General features: G+C 50.1%; 2 protein-coding genes across 7 annotated transcripts in view; one reads left to right on the top strand and one right to left on the bottom strand.

Annotated features, from left to right (window-relative positions):
• TCTN1 (tectonic family member 1) overlaps positions 1 to 4,555 on the top strand; it is a 28,073-nt gene extending 23,518 nt beyond the window's left edge. For both annotated transcript variants that reach the window (XM_029921301.1, XM_029921302.1), the window contains 4 exons: positions 483 to 645; positions 2,566 to 2,691; positions 3,310 to 3,454; positions 4,406 to 4,555. In XM_029921301.1, the coding sequence (XP_029777161.1) occupies positions 483 to 645; positions 2,566 to 2,691; positions 3,310 to 3,453 (433 nt within the window). In that variant the 3' untranslated portion in view covers position 3,454; positions 4,406 to 4,555. The remainder of the gene's footprint in view (positions 1 to 482; positions 646 to 2,565; positions 2,692 to 3,309; positions 3,455 to 4,405) is intronic.
• Positions 4,467 to 20,555, bottom strand: part of HVCN1 (hydrogen voltage gated channel 1) — a 34,558-nt gene continuing 18,469 nt past the window's right edge. For all 5 annotated transcript variants that reach the window (XM_029921306.1, XM_029921307.1, XM_029921304.1 and 2 more), the window contains 5 exons: positions 14,157 to 14,438; positions 9,628 to 9,726; positions 6,974 to 7,205; positions 5,179 to 5,291; positions 4,467 to 4,856 (listed from right to left, as the gene is read on the bottom strand). In XM_029921306.1, coding sequence (XP_029777166.1) covers positions 4,791 to 4,856; positions 5,179 to 5,291; positions 6,974 to 7,205; positions 9,628 to 9,726; positions 14,157 to 14,438 — 792 coding nt within the window. In that variant the 3' untranslated portion in view covers positions 4,467 to 4,790. The remainder of the gene's footprint in view (positions 4,857 to 5,178; positions 5,292 to 6,973; positions 7,206 to 9,627; positions 9,727 to 14,156; positions 14,439 to 20,555) is intronic.

The raw sequence follows: 20,555 nt of genomic DNA, 5'->3' as shown, positions 1-20,555 counted from the left end.
ATTGTTTCTGATCACTTTAGACCAGTATTTCTCAGAGTTCCCCACCAGGGACTTCATTTCCACAAGAATCAGTAGGGACAGATCTGTGGTCCAAGCAATAGTTTGAGGAACACCAAATTAAAGTTTAAAACATGATTCTTTACTGTGAGGACTTCTCAGAGCCTTTACTGTGCCAATGTGCTTCAGGAGGGGTGTGGGGAGGCAGGATTTCCCAAACTCTTGGCCACGGAGACTCTGCCTGTCCAGAGCTAACCGAGATTTCTCAGAGTTAGAGACGCTGTGGCTCCCATCACTGATCCGTTTGGAGTGAGAAAATAAAGCAGCCAGAGAGGGCACGTGTGTCGTGGAGGGCACGTGTGTCGTGGAGGGGCACGTGTGTCGTGGAGGGCACGTGTGTCGTGGGGGGCACGTGTGTCGTGGGGGGCTCGTGTGTTGGAATGCACAACAGCCTCACTGCACCCACCTCTTCTTCCTCCCACGAGACTGACCAAAGCCATCACGTGTCCGCTAGCAGAGCAGAGGGTGAAGAGCCTCCTGAAGGGCCATGGCTTCCCGGATTACGTGGCGCCCTTCGGAAATTCGCGGGCCCAGGACGCGCTGGCCTGGGTACCCGTCCACTTCACCACCCAGGCGCCCCACGTGAAGGTACGGGGGGAGTGGGAGGCCGCACGCGAGCGGTCTCACCTCCTGCTGCTCCTCTACCTGGTGGGGAGGTAGAGGCAGCCCAGGCTTTGTCGTCAGATGGGCCTGGGTCTTGAAAACGGATTTTGCTCCTTGTTAGCACTCTTGCCTCTGAGGGTTTGAGCCTCATCTGCGAAACAAGGAGTGAGGGCTACAGTGTCAGCCTCCTGGCGTGGTTGAATTAAATGAGGTGACAGTCATGGTGGCTAGTGGCCACTCCAGACATGGAAACGACCACCCATCACCATCCTGACGGTTCCTACGATCCTTGTCGGTGTGACATGAGGCATCGTGACAGGACAGAGGAGTACGAGGACTGTCCTCCTGTCCACGTCGCTGTCCCATCTCGTACCCTGGTCTGTAAAGGCGGCCCACACGGGACAGCTTTCCATTCCCAAGTTCCCCAAAGAGTTTAATGGAAGTTGACATCCTGCAGAGAGGTTCCTGATCACACGTGATTCTTCTGCCCACCTTTTTCTTTTGTCTCAGCTGTCAGCGTGTGGGCCGGCCCGTCACCATCACCGTCACCGGAGGCGTGCTCTCTCCATCTTATCCTTTAATTGCCCAGCACTTGCGTTTGCTGGTGGCAGCTTCTCGCGCCTCTCATTATCTGCTTAGCGTATTTATAGCATGAGGACAATGGGGCTGAGGACCAGCTCTCTAGCTCCGAGCCGGCCCTCCTCCTGAGTCCCTGGCAGAGGCCTGTGATTACTCAGTCCCTGCTGTTCAGCTGAGTCTTGGCTCGGCTCTGCCACCTCAGGGAACCAGGCAAATTGCTTCTGGCTTCTCGCAGATGGGTTAAGACATCCAGTTATTAGGACCCCCTCAGAAGGGAAAACGGGTTGGGAGGAGAGGCAGCGCAGACTTTCAGGGTCTTTACGGGTCCAGGGAGCTCAGAGGGCCTGGAGCGGGTCTGTACCTCCGTCCAGGAAACTCAGGGAGCCGCAGACAGGAGAGCTCGTGGTAATCAGCTCGGTTTCTCCCTGCGGCGAATCGCATCTTCTAATAACAGGAGGGTCACAGGGATTTTTTCGCCTGCAAACTTCCTAAAAGGTAGTTTCCAAGCTAAGGAGTTCCACTGGTGCCTTTTTGGCAGGTACCTAATTTAGCAGGCTTGCTAGCTTTTCGTGTCCTGAAGAGGCGGATTTTAAAAAACGTGTTATTGTGGGGAAAATGTAGGACAGTGGAATCCCTGCTACCCGTCCGGCAGCTTCAGTGGTCATCACGTCTGCCAACAAACCGGGCAGAAAGGCAGGAGACAGGCTGGGAGGCTGCTGGCCCGTGACGTCCTGGGCCCAGGCCTCCGGAGGCCCAGCTGGGGGAGCAGTGCTCTCCGTTCGCAGGAGGGTCAGGATCTGACGACTGACAGGCCCGTCTACACACCCCTGTGTGACCTCTTAATCGCTGATGAAATTGAATGATAAAGTTAAATAAATGGAAAGAAAGCATCTACATTTCTTCCAGGTGCATTTTAACGTGATACGCAGTTAGGTTTCATTTCTGTGAATGACTCCATCCTCTCCCCGCTGCCCAGCCAATGCCAGCTTCTCCCCTGAGAGAGTCTCAGAGCCAGGGCATTTGAAACCCAGAGTTCCACAGTTTGGTGTCGGCATCTCACAACTTCCAAGTACAGGCTGGCCTCTCTAGAAACCGGAGAGCATGGAAAAATGACGCTTTAGGTGTTAAAATATTTTTGGAGCATTGAGTACTTTAAAATATGTGCTTTCAGCTGTTTTCATCTGAACTTCTAGAGTCTATTCACTCTCTGGTTCAGAACATTTTGTAATATGTGAAACATTTTATAATGAAAACTCTGAACTGCAGATTAAGTGTGACAGGAGGTTGTGTAATGTTCAGACTGATGAATGGCATTTTGTTCTGCAGGATTCCTGCCAGCTCCCAGTGGCCTTGGTTATAGAAGTGAAGTGGACGAAGTACGGATCCTTACTGAACCCACAGGCTAAAATAGTCAATGTCACGGCCAATCTAATTTCATCCTTCTTTCCTGAGGTAGGTCTGACTTGAGTGCAAAGGTATCGGTTAAGGGGCCCCTGGGTGGCTCAGCTGGCTGAGCACCAAGACTCTTGAATTCGGCTCAGGTCACAGTCTCAGGGTCACGGGATTGAGCTCCATGCTGGGCTCCATGCTGGGTATGGAGCCTGCTTAGGATTCTTTGTCTCTCCTTTTGCCCCTCTCCTGTCCCCACCCCCCCATGCTTCTCTCAAAACTTAATAAAGGTATTGGTTAAGATCTAAGTCCAGACAAAACTCAAGTGTGATAATAAAATTTATTTTGTGAAAAAGTTACTGAAATTTAAACAATGTGGATTCTTAACACAATTTAGCAGTCATTTACTTGGAAAATTCCACCGACAACAGTTGGAGTCACATTAGCATTCTTGCTTAGATTCATTCTTTAAAATTCCTTGAAAACTGAGTTGTGATTGACATTGATGGGTTAGGACAACCTGGGTAAAAGTGGTCTCTTTCACCCAAGTTAGTGGCCGGTGGGCCCTCCGCCTACCTATGAGATGTGCTGACTGTGGTCGCGTGCGGAAGAGGGCACGAGATGGCCCATCTCTGTTACCCTGCTACCACACTGGAAGGCTCTTTGCTCTTTTTATTATAGGCCAACTCAGGAAATGAAAGAACGGTTCTTATTTCCACTGCGGTTACTTTTGTGGATGTGTCTGCACCTGCAGAGGCAGGCTTCAGAGCTCGGCCAACCATCAATGCCAAGCTGCCATTTAATTTCTTCTTCCCATTTGTTTGACGTAAGTTTTTAATCAAGGAAATGACACCACACCCTCTGGAATCCAGGGCGGGGGGGGGGGGGGGGGGGGGGGGGGGGGGGGGGGGGGGGGGGGGGGGGGGGGGGGGGGGGGGGGGGGGGGGGGGGGGGGGGGGGGCTGCCTTGGAGACCTGCTGTGGAGTTATACCTCTGACCCGTGGGGTCGCCCTCAAACCACCCATCACCCCTCTCCACTCACTTCCCTCCTTTTCCTTTTGGAAATTCTATTCTACTTGGTGTGACCTTAGCTTAGCGTAGGGCACCCTCCGGTCTTGGTGACCTCCGGTACCGTCAGCACACAGGTCATGCGCGGAAAGCAAATGCACCTTGGGGAAGACGGAACAGGGGACAGACCCTGAAGTAGCTCAGGTATCGAGGGTTCATCCAGTCTCTTCATCCTCTGCTTCCGCGTGACTTATTTTTAAAATATTCATTGTTTGTAGTCCAAGTTTGCTTTCCTTTTCAGGTCCCGTGGAAACAAATACAAAAATAGCAAACCATTGTACAGAATCATGCGCACAGAGCACGGGGCGTCACGAGGGGATCTTTCCCTGGTGTCACCTTCATTACACGGAGTCTTGGGTCTAATTGCTATTTCAGTGGCAGCCACTGGAGCTCTCCAACTGGCGGGCTGTCCAGGATGCCACGGAGCGGCTCCTAGCAGTTGATGCTGCAAAGAACAGAGTAGGAGAGCCCTCGGGAAGGAATTTCGTTTATACATTAATTGTACAGTAATTGAGAAAAAAGTTGTCAGGTGGCAGAACTGGGTAGAGCCAGTTAGAAGCTGGGTGCGGCAGAGGCGGCCCTGGGTACCTGAGATCAACCTCCCCGGGGGAAGATGCACCAAGAGAAGCTGTTGAGAACACCTTGGGAAGAGAAGACTTTCTAGAATGGACTGGAGCTAAGGTAGCTTTCTTTTTCCTTTGTTTTTCAGAATGCCCATATGAAAGTATGCACTGATTCCTCGATATGCACACGAAATGTGAAAAGTACACTTGATGAGATCAAATTTTATACACAACTAGTAGTTGTCCAGCTTCATTGTTCATTTTCAAGCAAGAATAAACTGTTCAACAGGAGCAAATACAGTTTATGATACATGGTGATGTGAAGGCGGGAAGCTCTCGGTCACACCAAGAAAGGAAGGGTAAGCCTTTCCCCGCGGCTATCCCCGCTCCCCCCAAGAATCCGAGCTGAAGGGAGGCACAGGCATCGAGCCAAACCTCTCCCCAAATGGCCCAGGCGAGGCAGCTTTCTTCTCTCAGAGACACAAGCCCGTGGAAGCAGGGTCTTCCCTTCAGGGCAGAGCAGGCACACGTCTAGTTGACCTCACCCAGAAGTCCGTGCTGTCTCAAGAGCTTGTTAAGTCTTTCAATTTCTTGTTCCTGTCATTACAAAAGCAGACAACTCAGTTTACCTGCTGAGCCGCACCGGAGAGGCGCGGGCACTCAGCGGGCCCCATGGAGGCACAGCTGAATGGCCGCGGCGCTCCCTCTGGAGTCTGCCAGCGCGCCTGCCTCGGTCCGGTGGGACCCAGCGGGCGAGGAGGGACCCCCGACATGGCTCTGGGGAAGGAGGCGATGCCTAACCCGGGGCTGAAAGAGCAAGGAATCCTGGGCCGAGGGCAGTGTCCGAGCAAGGGCCTGGCAGGGAGAAGCGCCACACTGAAGGCAAACAGGTGGCATTTCCCCACATCTGTCGGCTCACCTTCTCAGAGCAGCTGAATTCAAGGTGTTGGATCTTGGCGGCCAACTGTATATTCATCTGTTTTAACCTCAGTAGTTGCCGTTCTGAACGGGTCTTAACGGAGATAATTATTCCTGTAAAATAATTGAGGGTCTCAGAGATACAGGTTTCTAGTTTAATCACTTGGGAAAAAAAAACCCTGTATTCTTTATAAATGTGTCCAGCTGGTGACAGCACGGTCGGTTCCTTAAAGGCATCAGGACTAGGAGGGTCTGAGCTACTCAGTACCCAGGCGCTCCCCAAACGAATATTCTTCATGAACTTTCCACAGCCGGGAACTGGCTGCTGACGCTCTCCCTCCAGCTCACAAGGGCTAAGTCCTGCCAGTCCCCGACCCCCCGGGGGACGGAAGCTCCTCGACATAGAACTTGCTCACGCAGCGTGGCTCCGTGGCACTCTACACCAGAGCCACAATAGTGCAAGGCTGGGAACACTCCAGCTTGGCCTTGGGATTGTCGCTTTCCTGACGTTCCTCCTCCCACAGCCTAGGGCAGTTTCTCTGCCAGGCAGTCAACTAAGTCAGGGCTGACACACGGTGATCAGCCTTATCGGATGGCTCCCAAATGCCCATGCCACAGTGGGGATATGGCCGCAAAAGCCCGTGCAGCAGCTGGGGATGCTCTGTGCCTTCCAAGTAAGCGTGACCATGTGTGGACTCAGCCGGGAGCAGTGGCCCCCGCTTCCCAGCACTCTTGGTTGTGTGAGTCCAAGTGAGGCTTGTGTTGCGTTGTCAGACCTTTCACACGCGGCCACTAAATCTGATAGCGCAACAGTGGGCAATAGCCCTGTGCCTTGCTACCACACTGACCAAGAAAATGAGTGGATCTCGGGCTGTTAGTTTTGTCTGTAAAAGCACATCTTGGGTGCCTGGGTGGCTCAGTCAGTTAAGTGTCCAACTTCAGCTCAGGACATGATCTCACGGTTTGTGGATTCAAGCCCTGCATCAGGCTCTGTGCTGACAGCTAGCTCAGAGCCTGGAGCCTGTCTTCAGATTCTGTGTCTCCCTCTCTCTCTGACCCTCCCCTGCTCACCTTCTCTCTCTCTCTCAAAAAAAAATAAAAAAAAGAAACATAAAAAAAGTACATCTCTCAAAGGACAGTAATGGGTAGGAACTGTTCCTGAGTTGGGCATAGTTCATAAGGGTTGATCCACTTCGATGGTGCAGAGGCTTTGCACAGAGTATTTCACTGCTTGATGAGTGAAATAATCCGTTGGCATAAGCATATTCAGTAGTAAGTGGAAAGCTTCCTTTATTTCCTTTGAAAGAGCCCAAATTATTTTTTTAAATGTTTATTTTGTGTTCAAGAGTGGGAGAGAGAGAGTCCCAAGCAAGTCTCCTTGCTCTCAGTGCAGAGCCCAACACAGGGCTTGATCAGTCTCAAACTGTGAGATCATGACCTGAGCCAAAATCAAGAATTGGATGCCTAACCCACTGAGCCACCCAGGTGTCCCCCTCAATGAATATTCCTAATAAACTTTAATCAGATCTGACCTGGCTCCTAGAGCCCATGGGAGCCCTCAGTGCTGACAGGCAGAGCCCGGCAGCCCTGCATCGGAGCAGACGGACCCCTCACCAGCCTAAAGGAGAAATGTGGTTCCTCTTCGAGCATGTGTCTCCGTGTCAATTTGTAGCCACAGAGGCGGTGGTAGGAACCAACTCAGACCACCTCCTTTTTCTCTAGAAAATACCAGCCAGGAGGAGGAGGAACCATGGCCTCTGGCTCCCCTTTGCAACCTGGGAGTGCAGGGAACGTACCGTTGATGATCCGGGCCACCCGCCACAGCCGGAGCAGAATCAGTAAGCCAAGGGCCTCAAACTGGTGCTCATGGAACAGGAGGACAATGTCAAGGATGAAGGAAATCACCACCACGATGGTGTCCAGGATTTCAAACTTGTGGTGGAAGAACTCCAAGCGGAAGACATATAATTTAAAAAATATCTCCATCATAAAGAAGGTCAAGATGGCAATGCTCATGCAGTGGAACACCTGGAGAGGACAGAGGTGGCACAGTGAGAGCGGGGCCAGGGCAGGGCACGCAGCTGAGCTGGCCTTGAGTGCATCTGCCCAGGCGCCAGAGAGTGAACTCCTCATTTGACCCTGAACTCCATGGTTGGGGTTCTTGACCTGGGAATACGGCCAGGGCACCACAGACTGGGGCTCTGCCCTGCCTGCCCTCTGACGGGCAGTTGGGCAGTGGCAGGACTGAAAACCATGCCCTTCGGCCCAGTAATTCCAATGCTAGGAATTGATCCTACAGCTACGCTCACCCGCGCACAAAGTCATGTTGTAGGGATATTCGCTGCAGCACCATTTACAGACAAAAGATTTTCTATATTCTTTGTAGACTAGAAAGGCACTTGTCAGATGCATTGTGGTACCTTCATATGGAGTGCTGTGGGAAGGACTAAGGCCGACTCCCACGTACTGACTAGAATGATCTCCAAGGGAGATGGCAAGTGAAGAGGGTTGCCAGATCTTTATTTATAAATACTAGGTTTCCTTAAAGTAACCATTTCCATTCTAGGCGGGGAAAGCACAAACTTAGGCGGGCCATTATCTTGGGCCAGAAAGCAAGGAAATGCTCAGAGCCTCCGGAGTCCTGCTAAAAAGACAGTAGTCTGTTTGAAGAGTCTTGCAGTGACCAAATTTGGGACAATGTGAACACCAAACAGAATGACTTGTGTATTCATTGTATGATAATCACAAAAAATCCATGAGTCCACAGTGATACATATATATATACGGCATATAAAGTGAATGATGGAAATCTGAGTTTGCAGCCCCCAGGGTATTCAGACCACTGTGTGGATGCTCACTGGAGAGGATCTGTGTGTGGCAGTCACGTGTCCCTGTGCACAAGACCTGTAACGGCACAGGGACAGTGGAACAGCTCAGCAGTCACTACCTTACGTGTCCCACCGAGGATCCTGATAGCAATGTGCTCTGCTATACAGAAAGCCCCCCACCAGCCACGAACTCTTGCTAATGGTGCCTCCAGACCTCACCGATGGGGTACAGGGAATAAGGGAGCGAGCTGAGGACCTTTGGGGAAACAGATCCAGAACACGGGACATCTTGACAAGAGCACTGGCTGGACTCCAAAAAGTCTGTCCTAAGGGAACAAAATTAAAGGTGGGAGGACTTTTCTAGATTAAAAGAGCCTGTGGAGACATGACTGAGTATAATTTCAGAAGTCTGGATGTTAGTTTGGAAAAACAAAACATTAGATAATTTTGGGGCAGATGAGGACATCTGAATATAAACTGGTTATTAAAGAATCATTGATAACTTTTCAGGTATTGATAATATGGTCTCTAGGAGAAAGACCTTATTCTTTTTTATTGAAACATTTTAAAAAATTATTTTGAGAAAGAGAGAACAGGGGCGCCTGGGTGGCTCAGTCGGTTAAGCCTCCGACTTCGGCTCAGGTCAGATCTCACGTTCGTGGGTTCGAGCCCCACGTCGGGCTCTGTGCTGACAGCTAGCTCAGAGCCTGGAGCCTGTTTCCAGTTCTGTGTCTCCTTCTCTCTCTGCCCCTCCCCCTCTCATGCTCTGTCTCTCCTGTATCAAAAATTAATAAAACATTAAAAAAAAAAAGCAAGAGAAAGAGAGAACAGGGGAGGGGCAGAGCCTGATGCGAGGGATGAGCTGCAAAATCATGACCTCTGAACTGAAGTCAGACCCTCAACCGACTGAGCCACCCAGGTGCCCCAGAAAGACCTCATTCTTAGGCAAGTTGAAATATTTGTGTCCTGATGTCTAACTTACTTTCAAATAGTCAAAAATACATGGGTGTGTCTATGGATCTATATATAGAAAAAGCAAATACAGCAAAATGTTTGCCATTTTCATAATAAAAAGTTGAAGAAAAAGGCACAAGACAGTGAGTACAGCCGTTATGTCACTGATTGTGTTTAGAGAGAGGAGAAAAATACTCCTCCATCTACGGCAGGACTCGGGCTGGCCACAGAAGAAAAGCTAGCAGCTGGCTTGGGAAGGCTGGACAAATGTCCGGGCAGGCTCAGGCAGCAGCTGTGACCTGGGGATAAACAGTGGGCACATCTCCAGGATGAGGACCGCGTGAGAATGTTGACGGGCCGAGAAACAGGCCGTCTGCCCCTAAAGCTGGGACAGCATCCCTTTCGCAGTCAGGTCCTCCCTCCAGAAGCAGCAGCAGGCTCCGGCTCAGCGGTCCAACACCACTGGAGACTCGAGCCATCACAGGGAAAGGTTTCCTGCTTGTAGTAAATGCTTGTCTATAGCTTAGGAAGACAGACCTTTTCTCTGCTCTTTGGTTAGAAGCACCCAGTCAACCTACTCTGTTAAGGACCGGCGACCCCCAGGCGGGGGCTGGCTGTCCCGCTCTGCCTGCCGCAGGAAAGGTATTACAGGGCTGCTGACACACTACCTTGAAGGCGTTCCTGTCAGCCTTGATGATCTTCAGGTCCAGGATGAGCTCAGCGAGCACCAGGAGGGCGTCCAGAATGACCAGGCAAATGATGATAACCTGCAGACCAAGGGAAGGCGCAAGAAACCATTAGGCTGGAAACATCTAGGGGAGACCATCCGGGGAAAGATGCCAAGGGAGGGACGCCGCTGCCCACAGCCAAGCAGCTTCCAGGCCCGTTGCTCTCCCCCCTTCTGCCGCCCCCCAGAAGTGTCTGTCCCCCTGGAGCGTCTCTGTGTGGCTGAGTGACACTCAGTCACCACCGGTCTTCGTATCCATTCACTGCCTCTCAGCAGATCTCAAGCCAAACTGCTGATTCCTAGATGGCAAGAAAATGTTTTTTAAGTTTTCATTTTTTCTGTTTCTGGAGATCTTCTTGCCAAGGTATGCCCAGAACAGATGTTCCATAAATAATTAGAAAGATTTGCCTCACAGATCGGAGTCCTCCGGGAACTGCCTGCTTTAGGCAGGATTACAGTGATGTCCACGGGACACACAAAATAGCTTCCATCCGGAGCCACGAGTATTTGGCTCAGTTCACGCGTGCTCGTTAGGAGGCAAAGGGCCGTGGGAGTCCTGGGTCTCCTGGGGACTGAGGAGAGTGGTGTGGAGGACCGTCTCGCGGGCTCCGTGACAGCAGGGTGCAGTGAGGGTGCGCACTCACCGACGGGGGGCCCATGGTGACGGCTCGAAGGGCAGGGTGGGGGTGACAGTGGCCGGTGGTGGAAATGACAGCAATGGGAGGAGACCTGAAGGACACCGTGTGACCCCTCTCTTTTCCCTTGGGAATCATGGACCCTCCCTTGCCTCCCTCAGGGCCCTGCTTTCCACATCTTCTCTCCCGGGGAGATTCCGCCAAGTCTATCTGCCATTTTCTTGGCTGTGCCCGCAGTTTTGGGCCGAATCTAAACAGGCCTGTGTGAGAATGGACTAGTAAACCTTTTGACCATCTCAGCCTGTAGCTAATTATTTCAGTAATTAAAGTGTTCGATGACATGGTTTACTATGAAAACCATATGGCAAGTTGCTTTGTAATGAAGTTTTCACACATATTCAAATCCAGTCGCTCAGATGAAGATTCCAGCCTCTGGCAGGTTACTTTTCCGCCCTTTCCCTTACCCTTACCTTTTCCGTTTCCCTTTCCCTTTCCCTTTCCCCTCTTCATCCTTGGTTTTATTTTAGCACTGGAGGGATATGAGAGCTCATCTGGTCTAAAACCAAGGCACAGAGACATTAAAAGCAGACTGAATATTCGGCCATAAAAAGGAATGAGTGCTGACACGCTACAGCGTGAGTGACGGAGAAGACACGCTCCTGGGGAAGAAGCTGGACACCCGGACCACACTCCGTCTGCTTCCATTCACGTGAAGAGTCCCGAACAGGCAAACCTGTACCGACAGAACGCAGAGACTGGTGGCCCCCAGGGGCCGGGGGGGCTGTTTTTTAATGGGTACTGGATCCCCCGTTGGGGTGATGAAGACATTCCGGAACCAGACAGTGGTGGGGATCTACAACACGTCAGTGTGTGAAATGTCACTGAATTGTTCACTTTCAAATGATTAACTTTCGGGGTGCCTGGCTGGTTCAGTAAAGTCAGTTAGGCGAAGGACTCCTGATTTCAGCTCTGGTCATGATCTCGCGGTAAGTTCAAGCCTCTCATTGGGCTCTGTACCTTGTCAGCACAGAGCCTGCTTGGAAGTGTCTCTCCCTCTCTCTGTCCCCATCCATGTGCGCGCACTTTCTTAAATAAGAAAACTTAAAAATAATAAAATTACTAACTTTATGTGAATTTTTCTTCAATTAAGGAAGGCGAGACAGACCCAAGGTCACAAAACTACAATGTCTGGGCCCCAATCCTGACCGCTGTGAACAAATCCCCAGACCCTGAAATTGTCACTTCACAAGGCAGTGGTATTTCTGAGGGGAGTCATGTCACAAAGAGAAAAGCTGAGAATTCAGGGAAGCTGGTTGATTCTAAACCCAGATGGGGCAAAGACGGCCATGGTGAGCGTGCAGACTCCGGACCCACCAGCCCTGGCCGGCCCCCGCATTAGCCTAGACCTCGGACACATCTCTCAAGTGTAACTCTAGGCTTGGGGTTGGCCACATTTCACACCCTAGAATGACAGAGGGAACATTACATGAGGTAATGTGAAGGGTGCTTATAAGGCATGGGGCCCAGCCATAGTGAGCAGGTAATAAAGTGAAGCCCGTTGACCTTCACCTTGTCCTCCCCAGCTCAGCTACCCTGTCCACCCATGGATTCCACAGAGGCCCAACACACCCTCTATTCTTTCCCTTGCTTATATCATCCAGTGTGAGAGTGATGGCAATTCACTGTGTTTCTGGTCACCTAGCCGGCTTCAACGCATGGGAACAGGTAGAGAATGCACCCAAGAAACGGATTCCAGAATCCTCTTGCATGCAGATTCATGCAAGAAACAAACCCCTCAACTGGTAGCCCCACTCCATGGCGGTCTCCCTGAGCCTCTCCACAAATCTGGTTGAGTCACTCCCTCCCACCCACACACACAGACTTTCCAGGGCTGCCCACTGCCCACAGGGGACCTTCCAGCACCTCCTCTCTTGCCAAGTTACCCTTTACTTGCTACGCGTAAGCCAACGTGGACCCTTCTCAATGCCAAGAATAGGACAGATCCTTTCCTATCTTTGGCCCTTTGCAAACACAGGCTCTCTGCCTGGAAAGCCCCTGCCCTCCTCCAGTCTCGGAGCTCGGCCCTGCCTAAGCTTCAGGTGTCATCCAAAAGGTCACCTCCTCCACTACATGTCTTCTGACACACAGTCCTGGGTCACGTGGCTCCCTGCCCCCGGGATCTCTGGGAGCCCCCTTCTCTTTTCCTACAGAAGGCTTCCCTTCACCCATAACCAGCATCAGTCTGGGTGACGGCTCCTGGAGCGCCTGCCTGGTCGCAGACCGCGGCTCCTCCAAGAATAAGGATGCGACGTATGTGCCACGCTTGCTGCTGTGCGCCTGGGACGCGGTGCTTGAGAAGTGACTGTCCAGGGAATGACTAAGCGACAGGCTTCTCCGAAGGAGTGTCCTTAGGGTTCCTGGCACAGGGGGCCAGCCCTGTAGCCCCCTCAGGAGACAGGACCTCCCAGAGTGGGGAGGTCCAGGGTTCCCCTTGCAGCTGGAGGGAAGCTGACTCCTTCCTTCCGCTCCTGAAATTGAGGGTTTGGGATTTCAACCCCAACAACTTAATACCACGTTTCCTTTCCTGTCACAGCCACAGAGAAAAGGGCTGAGCTGCAAGGCTTGCTGGGCTGTTTGGCCTGCCTCGTTTCTCTAAGCTATGCGAGAGTGAGAAAAAGACCAAAATTAAAAAAAATTGTTTTTTCTATTTTACCCTGGAACAAAGTAAGTGATGGGAGAGGCAAGGGCTGTTTCTGCGTCCAGGAGGGAGGTCAGCTCCAGGGAGGTGCTGGTTTATTTCAGTGTAGGAGGCCACCTGCCACAGGGTCCCCAAAACGGCTCCGTGGCAGGACCTGGGCTGACAAGGGGCTGCGTGCTTCCCTAGCGTCTCTGGGCCTCTGCGTCTCCTGGGGCTCTCAGAACGTGTTTCCAGACACCGCTTGCCCACTCGGGGCTGGGGGCTGGGACGGGGCCAGCCAGACTCAACCTGCATTTGTCCTTCAAAGTCAGAAGATGCCAAGAGACACTTCAGTCTTCTCTCAAGCCCACATCTCCCTCTCATGTTTTCCCCTAAGTGCACCCCAGGGGCAGCCAGGGACCCCACTATGCAGATTGCTCCACAAAATAAGAGACCGAAGCGCCCATGGTGATGCGCCTTTGGGACCTGGGACTGTCTCGGCCTTGTTCCACTCAGGGCGGAATGTTTTATCCACCTCCAGCGTTTACCCTTTACTTTTTGTGAATACATCGTAAAATCTGCATAACCTAAAATCTGCTGTAACATGTGAACCATCCTCAAGTTGTCTTACAGTTCGGGGGCATTTAGCACATTCACAAGGCGGTGCAGCCATCACCACTGTGTAGTTCTGAATGTCTTCATCACCCCACATGGAAACCTGTATCCAGGAAGCAGCCCGTTGCCATTCTACCCTCCCTCCAACTTGGAACCACCAATCTGCTGTCTGTCTCTACGGACTTGCCGATTTTGAACATTTCACATACATGGAATTGTACGCTCGGTGGTCTGACTGGCTCCTTTCACTGAGCACCACGTTGTCAAGGCTCATCCACGTTGTAGCAGGTGTCTGCGCCTCCTCCCTCCACATGGCCGAGTAGGGACAGACTACATCAGGTGACAAGACCTTTAACTGACTTTGGGTTGGGACTTCTTTTATCCCTGACAACACGGGACCCGTCCCGTGCTGCACGGGGCGCCTGACACATGGTTAGCATTCAGTAGACGTACGGTGGCAGAGACGGGCCCCCACCTTGGCCTCGTGACTCTTGGCTGACGGCTCTGCCCCACCCCAGGCATCTTGGGCCTCTGCCCACCTACCTGAAACCTGTGCGAGCTGAACAGCTTCCTCAATGTGGTCCTGAAGTCTAGGGGGGGCCTGGGCGCAGGGGCCGGGGCCGCAGTCGGGTCGGCAGCTCTGCCCTCCTCGCCCGAGGCAGGTGCTGGCGGCGGCTGCTCCTCCTCCTCCTCCTCGTCCTCCTCATTCTCCCATTTCTTGTAGTTGACGTTCCAGGCATGGTAATCGTCCCCAACGACGGTGAAGTGCTTCAAGAACTTGCTCATCCTCTCGGCTGGAGCCACTTTGGCCCTGCGGGAGGTGGCCTGAAGGGAGGGGACAGCGAGCAAGCTCTCAGGTGGGGGGGCGGCCCTCAGAGCCCGTCCAGGCCACTGGACCCCACGGCGCTCTGGCGGGGAGCAGGGCCCAGGCCGGGCCGGGCTGCTGGGGGTCGGGGGAACAGCCCTGGCGCTCAGAGCAACGCGCACGCAGAGACCGTGAGGTCACGGTGGTTTCTTGTGCTTTTATTTTTGGAATCCAGGGTCTCAGTGCCGATGAGGCAACAGGAAACCCCAGAACCCGTCAGGCCTGTCACTATGGTCTGGTTGGCAATAACCAATGAAATTGGTACCACAGCTCAGTCACAAAATACCCACCACGTGTAAATACCGGAAGAGTGGCCCCATGGTTCAGAGACATGACAACCTGAAAAACCGGAGGTGAGAGTTGGCGGGGCAGGGGTGTGGAAAGCCAAAAGTAAAAGTACCCAGAGTTTCACGGAAAAGTGAGGCCCCCTGTATGCCACAGATTAGTTCTTAAAATGTCAGTGGCAAAGAACTTTTTCCTAAGTTCAGCCAGTGCTGTTTTAAGTACACTTGTGGACAGCTGCTTAGAAACAAAGGACTTCAGGGCAAATAATAATAATAAAAAAAAATAATAATAATAATAATAATAATCTTCCTCCCTTTGCCCAGCCTACCCTACCACACAGCAAATTTCTTATAAAGTTCAATAATGAAAACTTTCAGGCATGAGTCCAAGGATGGGCACTGTCATCGGTGGATCAGGGAAAGAAAGCCCCAACCAGACCCAAACCCTGGAGGAAACTAGACGTGATGGTGGTGGCAGTGCAGACCAGAGGGAAGAGGCTGGAGAGGTCAGAAGACCTGGCCTTCATGAGAGGAAGCAAACATAAAAGATCCCTACCTCACACCCTACACAGAATACATTTTAGATGCATTAACCATAACTTTTATAATTAAAAAAAAAAACTTTTAAAGTCTCAGAACAAAATATAGGCAAGTGTCTTTATGACCTTCAAATAGGGAAAGGTTGCTTAAGTAAGACACAGAACAAAGGACACAGGTTTGATTCATCAAAACTCAAATCTATTTTGGGGCGCCTGGGTGGCTCATCAGCTGAGCGTCCAACTCTGGATTTCAGCTCAGTTCATGATCCCAGGGTGTGGGATCAAGCCCTGCATCGGGCTCCGCGCTGTGCGTGAAGCCTGCTTGGGACTCTCACCCTCTGCCCCGCTGCCCTGCTGTGCTCTCTCTAAACACATCAACATGAACAACAAAAAGCGTTTATATCACACACACATTACACACAACCCTACCAAGGTAAGACACACCAGAGTGTGACACACACATATTTGCAACGTATTTAATACAGGGTTAGTGTCCAGAATATATATAAAGAAATCATACAGCTAAAGAAAAAAAGAAAAAAGACAACTCCATTGAAAACCACCTGATATTAACAGGCAGGTCACATAAAAGGAAACCCAAGTGTCAGAGACACACCACCTCACTAGCACTCAGGAAAACGTGAATGGCAAAAAGTCTAATGTCTGCAACAGCAAATGTTGGCAAAGATGTGGAGGAATGGGGGGAGGTCTCTTGAACACTGAACATGGGCGTGGACACAGCACCACCATGGTGGGAAGCAATCTGACCCTGTTTTGTCAAGTTGAAATGGTGCAGATCTTTCTTAATAATCTGGTGATTCCATCCCTAGAAAGACTCCAAAGAGAAACTCCCCGCCACGGGCTCCAATCAATGATATGTTCAAGAATGTTCACTGCAAATGTTCACCTAAATGGTGGGTAGGGGAATGAGCCTTCTCGATTCTCATAAGGGAATGCCACACAGCAGTTAAAAGGAACGAACCGCTTATCTGGAGGCCTCTCACGATGTCCATACACCCGCTCGGCAGCCCTGAACTTGGGAGGTCGCTCCCTCCCTCACACGCCTCCTTCCCTGGCTTCTGGGATCCCGTATTCTCCTGGTTCTCCTCCCACTCCAGTGCTTACTTCTTCCCAGGCTCTTCCACTGGATTCCAAAAGAGGAAGCCCTGACACTTAAGAATTGACATTCCCAGGTTGAGCGCCTGACTCAGGTCATGATCTCACGGTTCGTGGGTTCAAGCCCCACGTGGGGCTCTGTGCTGACTGCTAGCTCAGAGCCTGGAGCTGCTTTGGATTCTGTGTCTCCCTCTCTCTGTCCCTCCCCTGTTCATGCTCTGTCTCTCTGTCTCTCAAAAATAAATGTTAAAAAAAAAAAAAGAATTGACATTCCCAAGCCTCGGGCCTATGGCCACTTCTCTTCTCTGTACTCAGTTCCTAGGGGTTCTTGTTTAGTGGCACAGCTCTAAAGCCATCGGTCCCCTGACTGTACGTAAACACTAGCTCCAATCCCCAGCTCAACTAAGGACACCGCCCTGCCTTGTGTAAGAGCTACCTTATCCCTAGCGAGTTCAAGGCAGAACTATTCATTTGCCACCCAAACATCCCCATCTCAGTTTATGGCATTTTATTTGTTTAGTTCCTTAGGCTAATCCCTGCGGCATCACTCTTTAAATGTCTTCCTCCTCATTCAATACTTAACCTAACGGTAAGGTTTGTTGGCACTGCCTGTAAACGAACTCTCCAAGGAAGACCACTTCACATCGTTTGTTGCCTTTTCTTGCCTAGATTAATTACCTCCGCAGCCTCCCACCTCCTCCCAAGACCCGCTCTCTGCACAGCAACCAGCAAGAACTTTTCAAACATAAATGAGATCACTTCATGTCCTTCCTTAAAATGCTCAGATGCTTTTTTCAGCTCACTCAGGCCCTCTTCCGGGAACTGTCTTCCCCTAGACCTCTGCATGGCTCACACCTTCACTTAGGTCAGGCTTCTGCTCAAATATCACCTTCACCGAGACCTTGTCTGGTCGCCCTTCCCCAGTCACACTGTGTCCACGTACCCTGCTTCACTTTCCTTTATTGCACTTACTGGTGACATTACACACACACACACACACACACCCCCCCCCCCCCCCCCCCCCCCGTCTGTGTATTATCTGCCTACCTCCCCGGACCCTAAGCTCCAAGAAAGGGGAACTTTTTCCACCTTGTGCAAATGGCATACCCAGTGTCTTGCACTTAATACACACTCGAAATCACTTAAATATTTAAGTGACTGAACAAATACAGAAAGAAATGTGGATAGATCTTTAAAAATATGTTGAGTTTAAAAGATATAGAATAGGAATATAATACCACTTACATAAAAATTAAAAATACGTGCAAAATATTACTATATGCTGTTTTGGAAATGTGTAAAAATGGGAGGGGAGGGGCACCTGGGTGGCTCAGTCAGTCAAGTGTCCAACTTAACAGATAGGCCACAATGTAAAAAAATAAAATAAAATAAAAAACCCTCTTGGGGCACCTGGGTGGCTCAGTCGGTTAAGCGTCTGACTTCAGCTCAGGTCATGATCTCACAGTTCATGGGTTCAAGCCCCATGTCAGGCTCTGTGCTGACAGCTCAGAGCCTGGAGCCTGCTTAGGATTCTGTGTCTCCCTCCCTCCCCCCCCACCCCGCCCCACCTCCCAGGTTTGCACTCTGTCTCTCAAAAATAAACAAACATTTTTAAAAATGGAAGTGTCAGCATACAAAAGAACAGGATTTCTGCTTCTGGCCATAACAGAGTAACTGGCACCAGATTAGGCCTCTTCCCATATTTATCTATATAAAACTGGGTAAACTACATGAAATTTACTATGATCCCTGAGAGGAGAGAAATAGACGAGGTGAACTCCACAATCACCTGCTTGCTGTCTAAAGTTACTTTCTGGACTGTGGCAGTAGAGATTATGTTCAAGGCTATTGAGCCTCCCCCCGCCCCGTCAAGAATTTGCATGGCAAAGTACCCAAGAAAAGGAAGCTCTATAGAGAAAGAGCTCCAAAAAGCCAACTTTGGCTGAATTCTCAACAGCTAAAAAGCTGCCAGAGATGATCCCAGCTGGGCTGGGAGATGTGTGAGTTCTGAACATCCAGAGTACAGATCTTGTTGAACACCCTGGGCATTCAGTAGAAATTCCAGAAAAGCCATGCCTTAGCAGTAGTCATAATCTAGCTCTACAGTCAGAATTACCTTAGACCTGTCCCAGGTACACTTAAGAGGCCTTGAAAAGATCCAGCAGATCCCCAGGTAAAGTGACTGCCTACTGGAACAAAACTCAGATTCTATTACAGAGGACAACAAAATACACTTAACAATATGGCATTTATAAATGGATAGCATACAATAAAAAATTACAGAAATATGTGGCCCATAACCAGTAGAAACATTAGCTCAAAATGGACTGAGATGATAGAATTGGCCAGCAAAGACTTATAAATAGCTATTATAAACATGTTAAGGATTTCAAAGAAAATAGGAGTTTAATGAAGAAATACAGAATCTTTAAAAAAATTTTTCAGTTTGTTCTGAGAAAGAGCAGGAGGGATGGAGGTGGGGAGAGCGAGAGAGAGAGAGAAAGAGGGAGGGAGGGAGAACACGAGCGTGCATGAGCACATGTGCAAGTGGGAGTAGGAAAGGGGCAAAGAGAGAGGGAGAGAGAGAGACTCCCAAGCACTGACAGTGCAGAGCCTGACTTGGGGCTCTATCTCATGAACTATGAGATCATGACCTGGGTTGAAATCAAGAGTCATATATTTGACTGAGCCATGCAGGTGCCCCCAAATATAGAATTTTAATAGAGAAATGTAAACTATTTTTTAAAAAATCAAATTGGCTCAAAGATGATTAGATAATGCAGGATGAAAGATTAGTGAATTTAAAGACAGAGCAATAGAAAATATCAAGGGGAAACATGGTGAGAAAAAAGGCAGGGAAAAAACCAAAGCCTCAGGGACAATATCAAGTGGTCTAATATGCCTGTATCTAGAGCACCAAAAGGAGAGAGACTAGGACAGAAAAATATTTGGAGAAATAATGACTGAAAAAATTTCCAAATTTGAGGGAAAAATATAAACATGTAGACCCAAGAAACAACACTAAGGAGGACATAACATTGAATGAACTAGATGGAGACACTCAATTCATGATGGTGATTGCCCTCGGGAAGATGCAAGGGTTAAAAATGGAAGGGTTCAGGGGCACCTGCAGGGCTCAGTCAGTTAAGTGTCCGGCTTCAGTTCAGGTCATGATCTCACAGTTCGTGTGTTCAAACCCCGGGTCGGGCTCTGTGCTGACAGCTAGCTCAGAGCCTGGAGGCGGTCTTTGGGTTCTGTCTCTCTCTCTCTCTCTCTCTCTCTGACCCTACCCTGCTCGCTGTGTCTTTCTCTCTCTCTCTCTCTCTCAAAAATAAATAAAAACATTAAAAAAATTTTAATAGAAGGGTTCAAAAAAGTATTTGAATGCTCTCTGAAAAACATATTTTTGTGATTTAATTTTTTTTATTTTATAGAGTAAGCGAGCAGGGGAGAGGGGCAGAGGGTGAGAGAGAGTCTAAAGCAGGTTCCATGGTCAGCATGGAGCCTGACATGGGGATCAATCCCCCGACCCTGGGATCATGACTGAAATCAAGAGTTGGACACTCAACTGACTGAGCCACCCAGGTGTCCCCGAACAGCTTTTTAAATTACAAAAAGATTTGAGGAAAATGTGACAAAATGTTAACAGCTGTCAATTCAGGATGATGATTATATAAGTACTCAACAGTATTTTTATTCTTTTATATTTTTACACTTTTCAAAGTAAAATAAAACGATCTCTCTCCAATAGTACATCTTTGATGCATAGTCAGACTTTTTTCCTAGAGGGTTTCATGAGCTCAGAAAAGGTTAGAGTCCGGGGCGCCTGGGTGGCTCAGTCGGTTAGGCGGCCAACTTCGGCTCAGGTCATGATCTCAAGGTTTGTGGGTTGGAGCCCCGCATCAGGCTCTGTGCTGACAGCTCAGAGCCTGGAGCCTGCTTCAGATTCTGTGTCTCCTTCTCTCTGACCCCCCCTGCTCACACCCTGCACTCTCTCAAAATAAAATAAAATGTTAAAAAAAATTTTTTTTAATGAAAAGGTTGAGTCCAAAGGGATTAACTAGTCCGATGTCCCCACTCTGGCTCCAGGTGCCCAGTCTCCACACGGGTCAGGAGCTCCTGATTCGAGACTTCTCAG

The sequence above is a fragment of the Suricata suricatta genome, chromosome 14, assembly GCF_006229205.1.
Source record: "Suricata suricatta isolate VVHF042 chromosome 14, meerkat_22Aug2017_6uvM2_HiC, whole genome shotgun sequence".
Taxonomy (NCBI): Eukaryota; Metazoa; Chordata; class Mammalia; order Carnivora; family Herpestidae; genus Suricata; species Suricata suricatta.
This window is presented reverse-complemented; position numbering and strand designations above follow the sequence as displayed.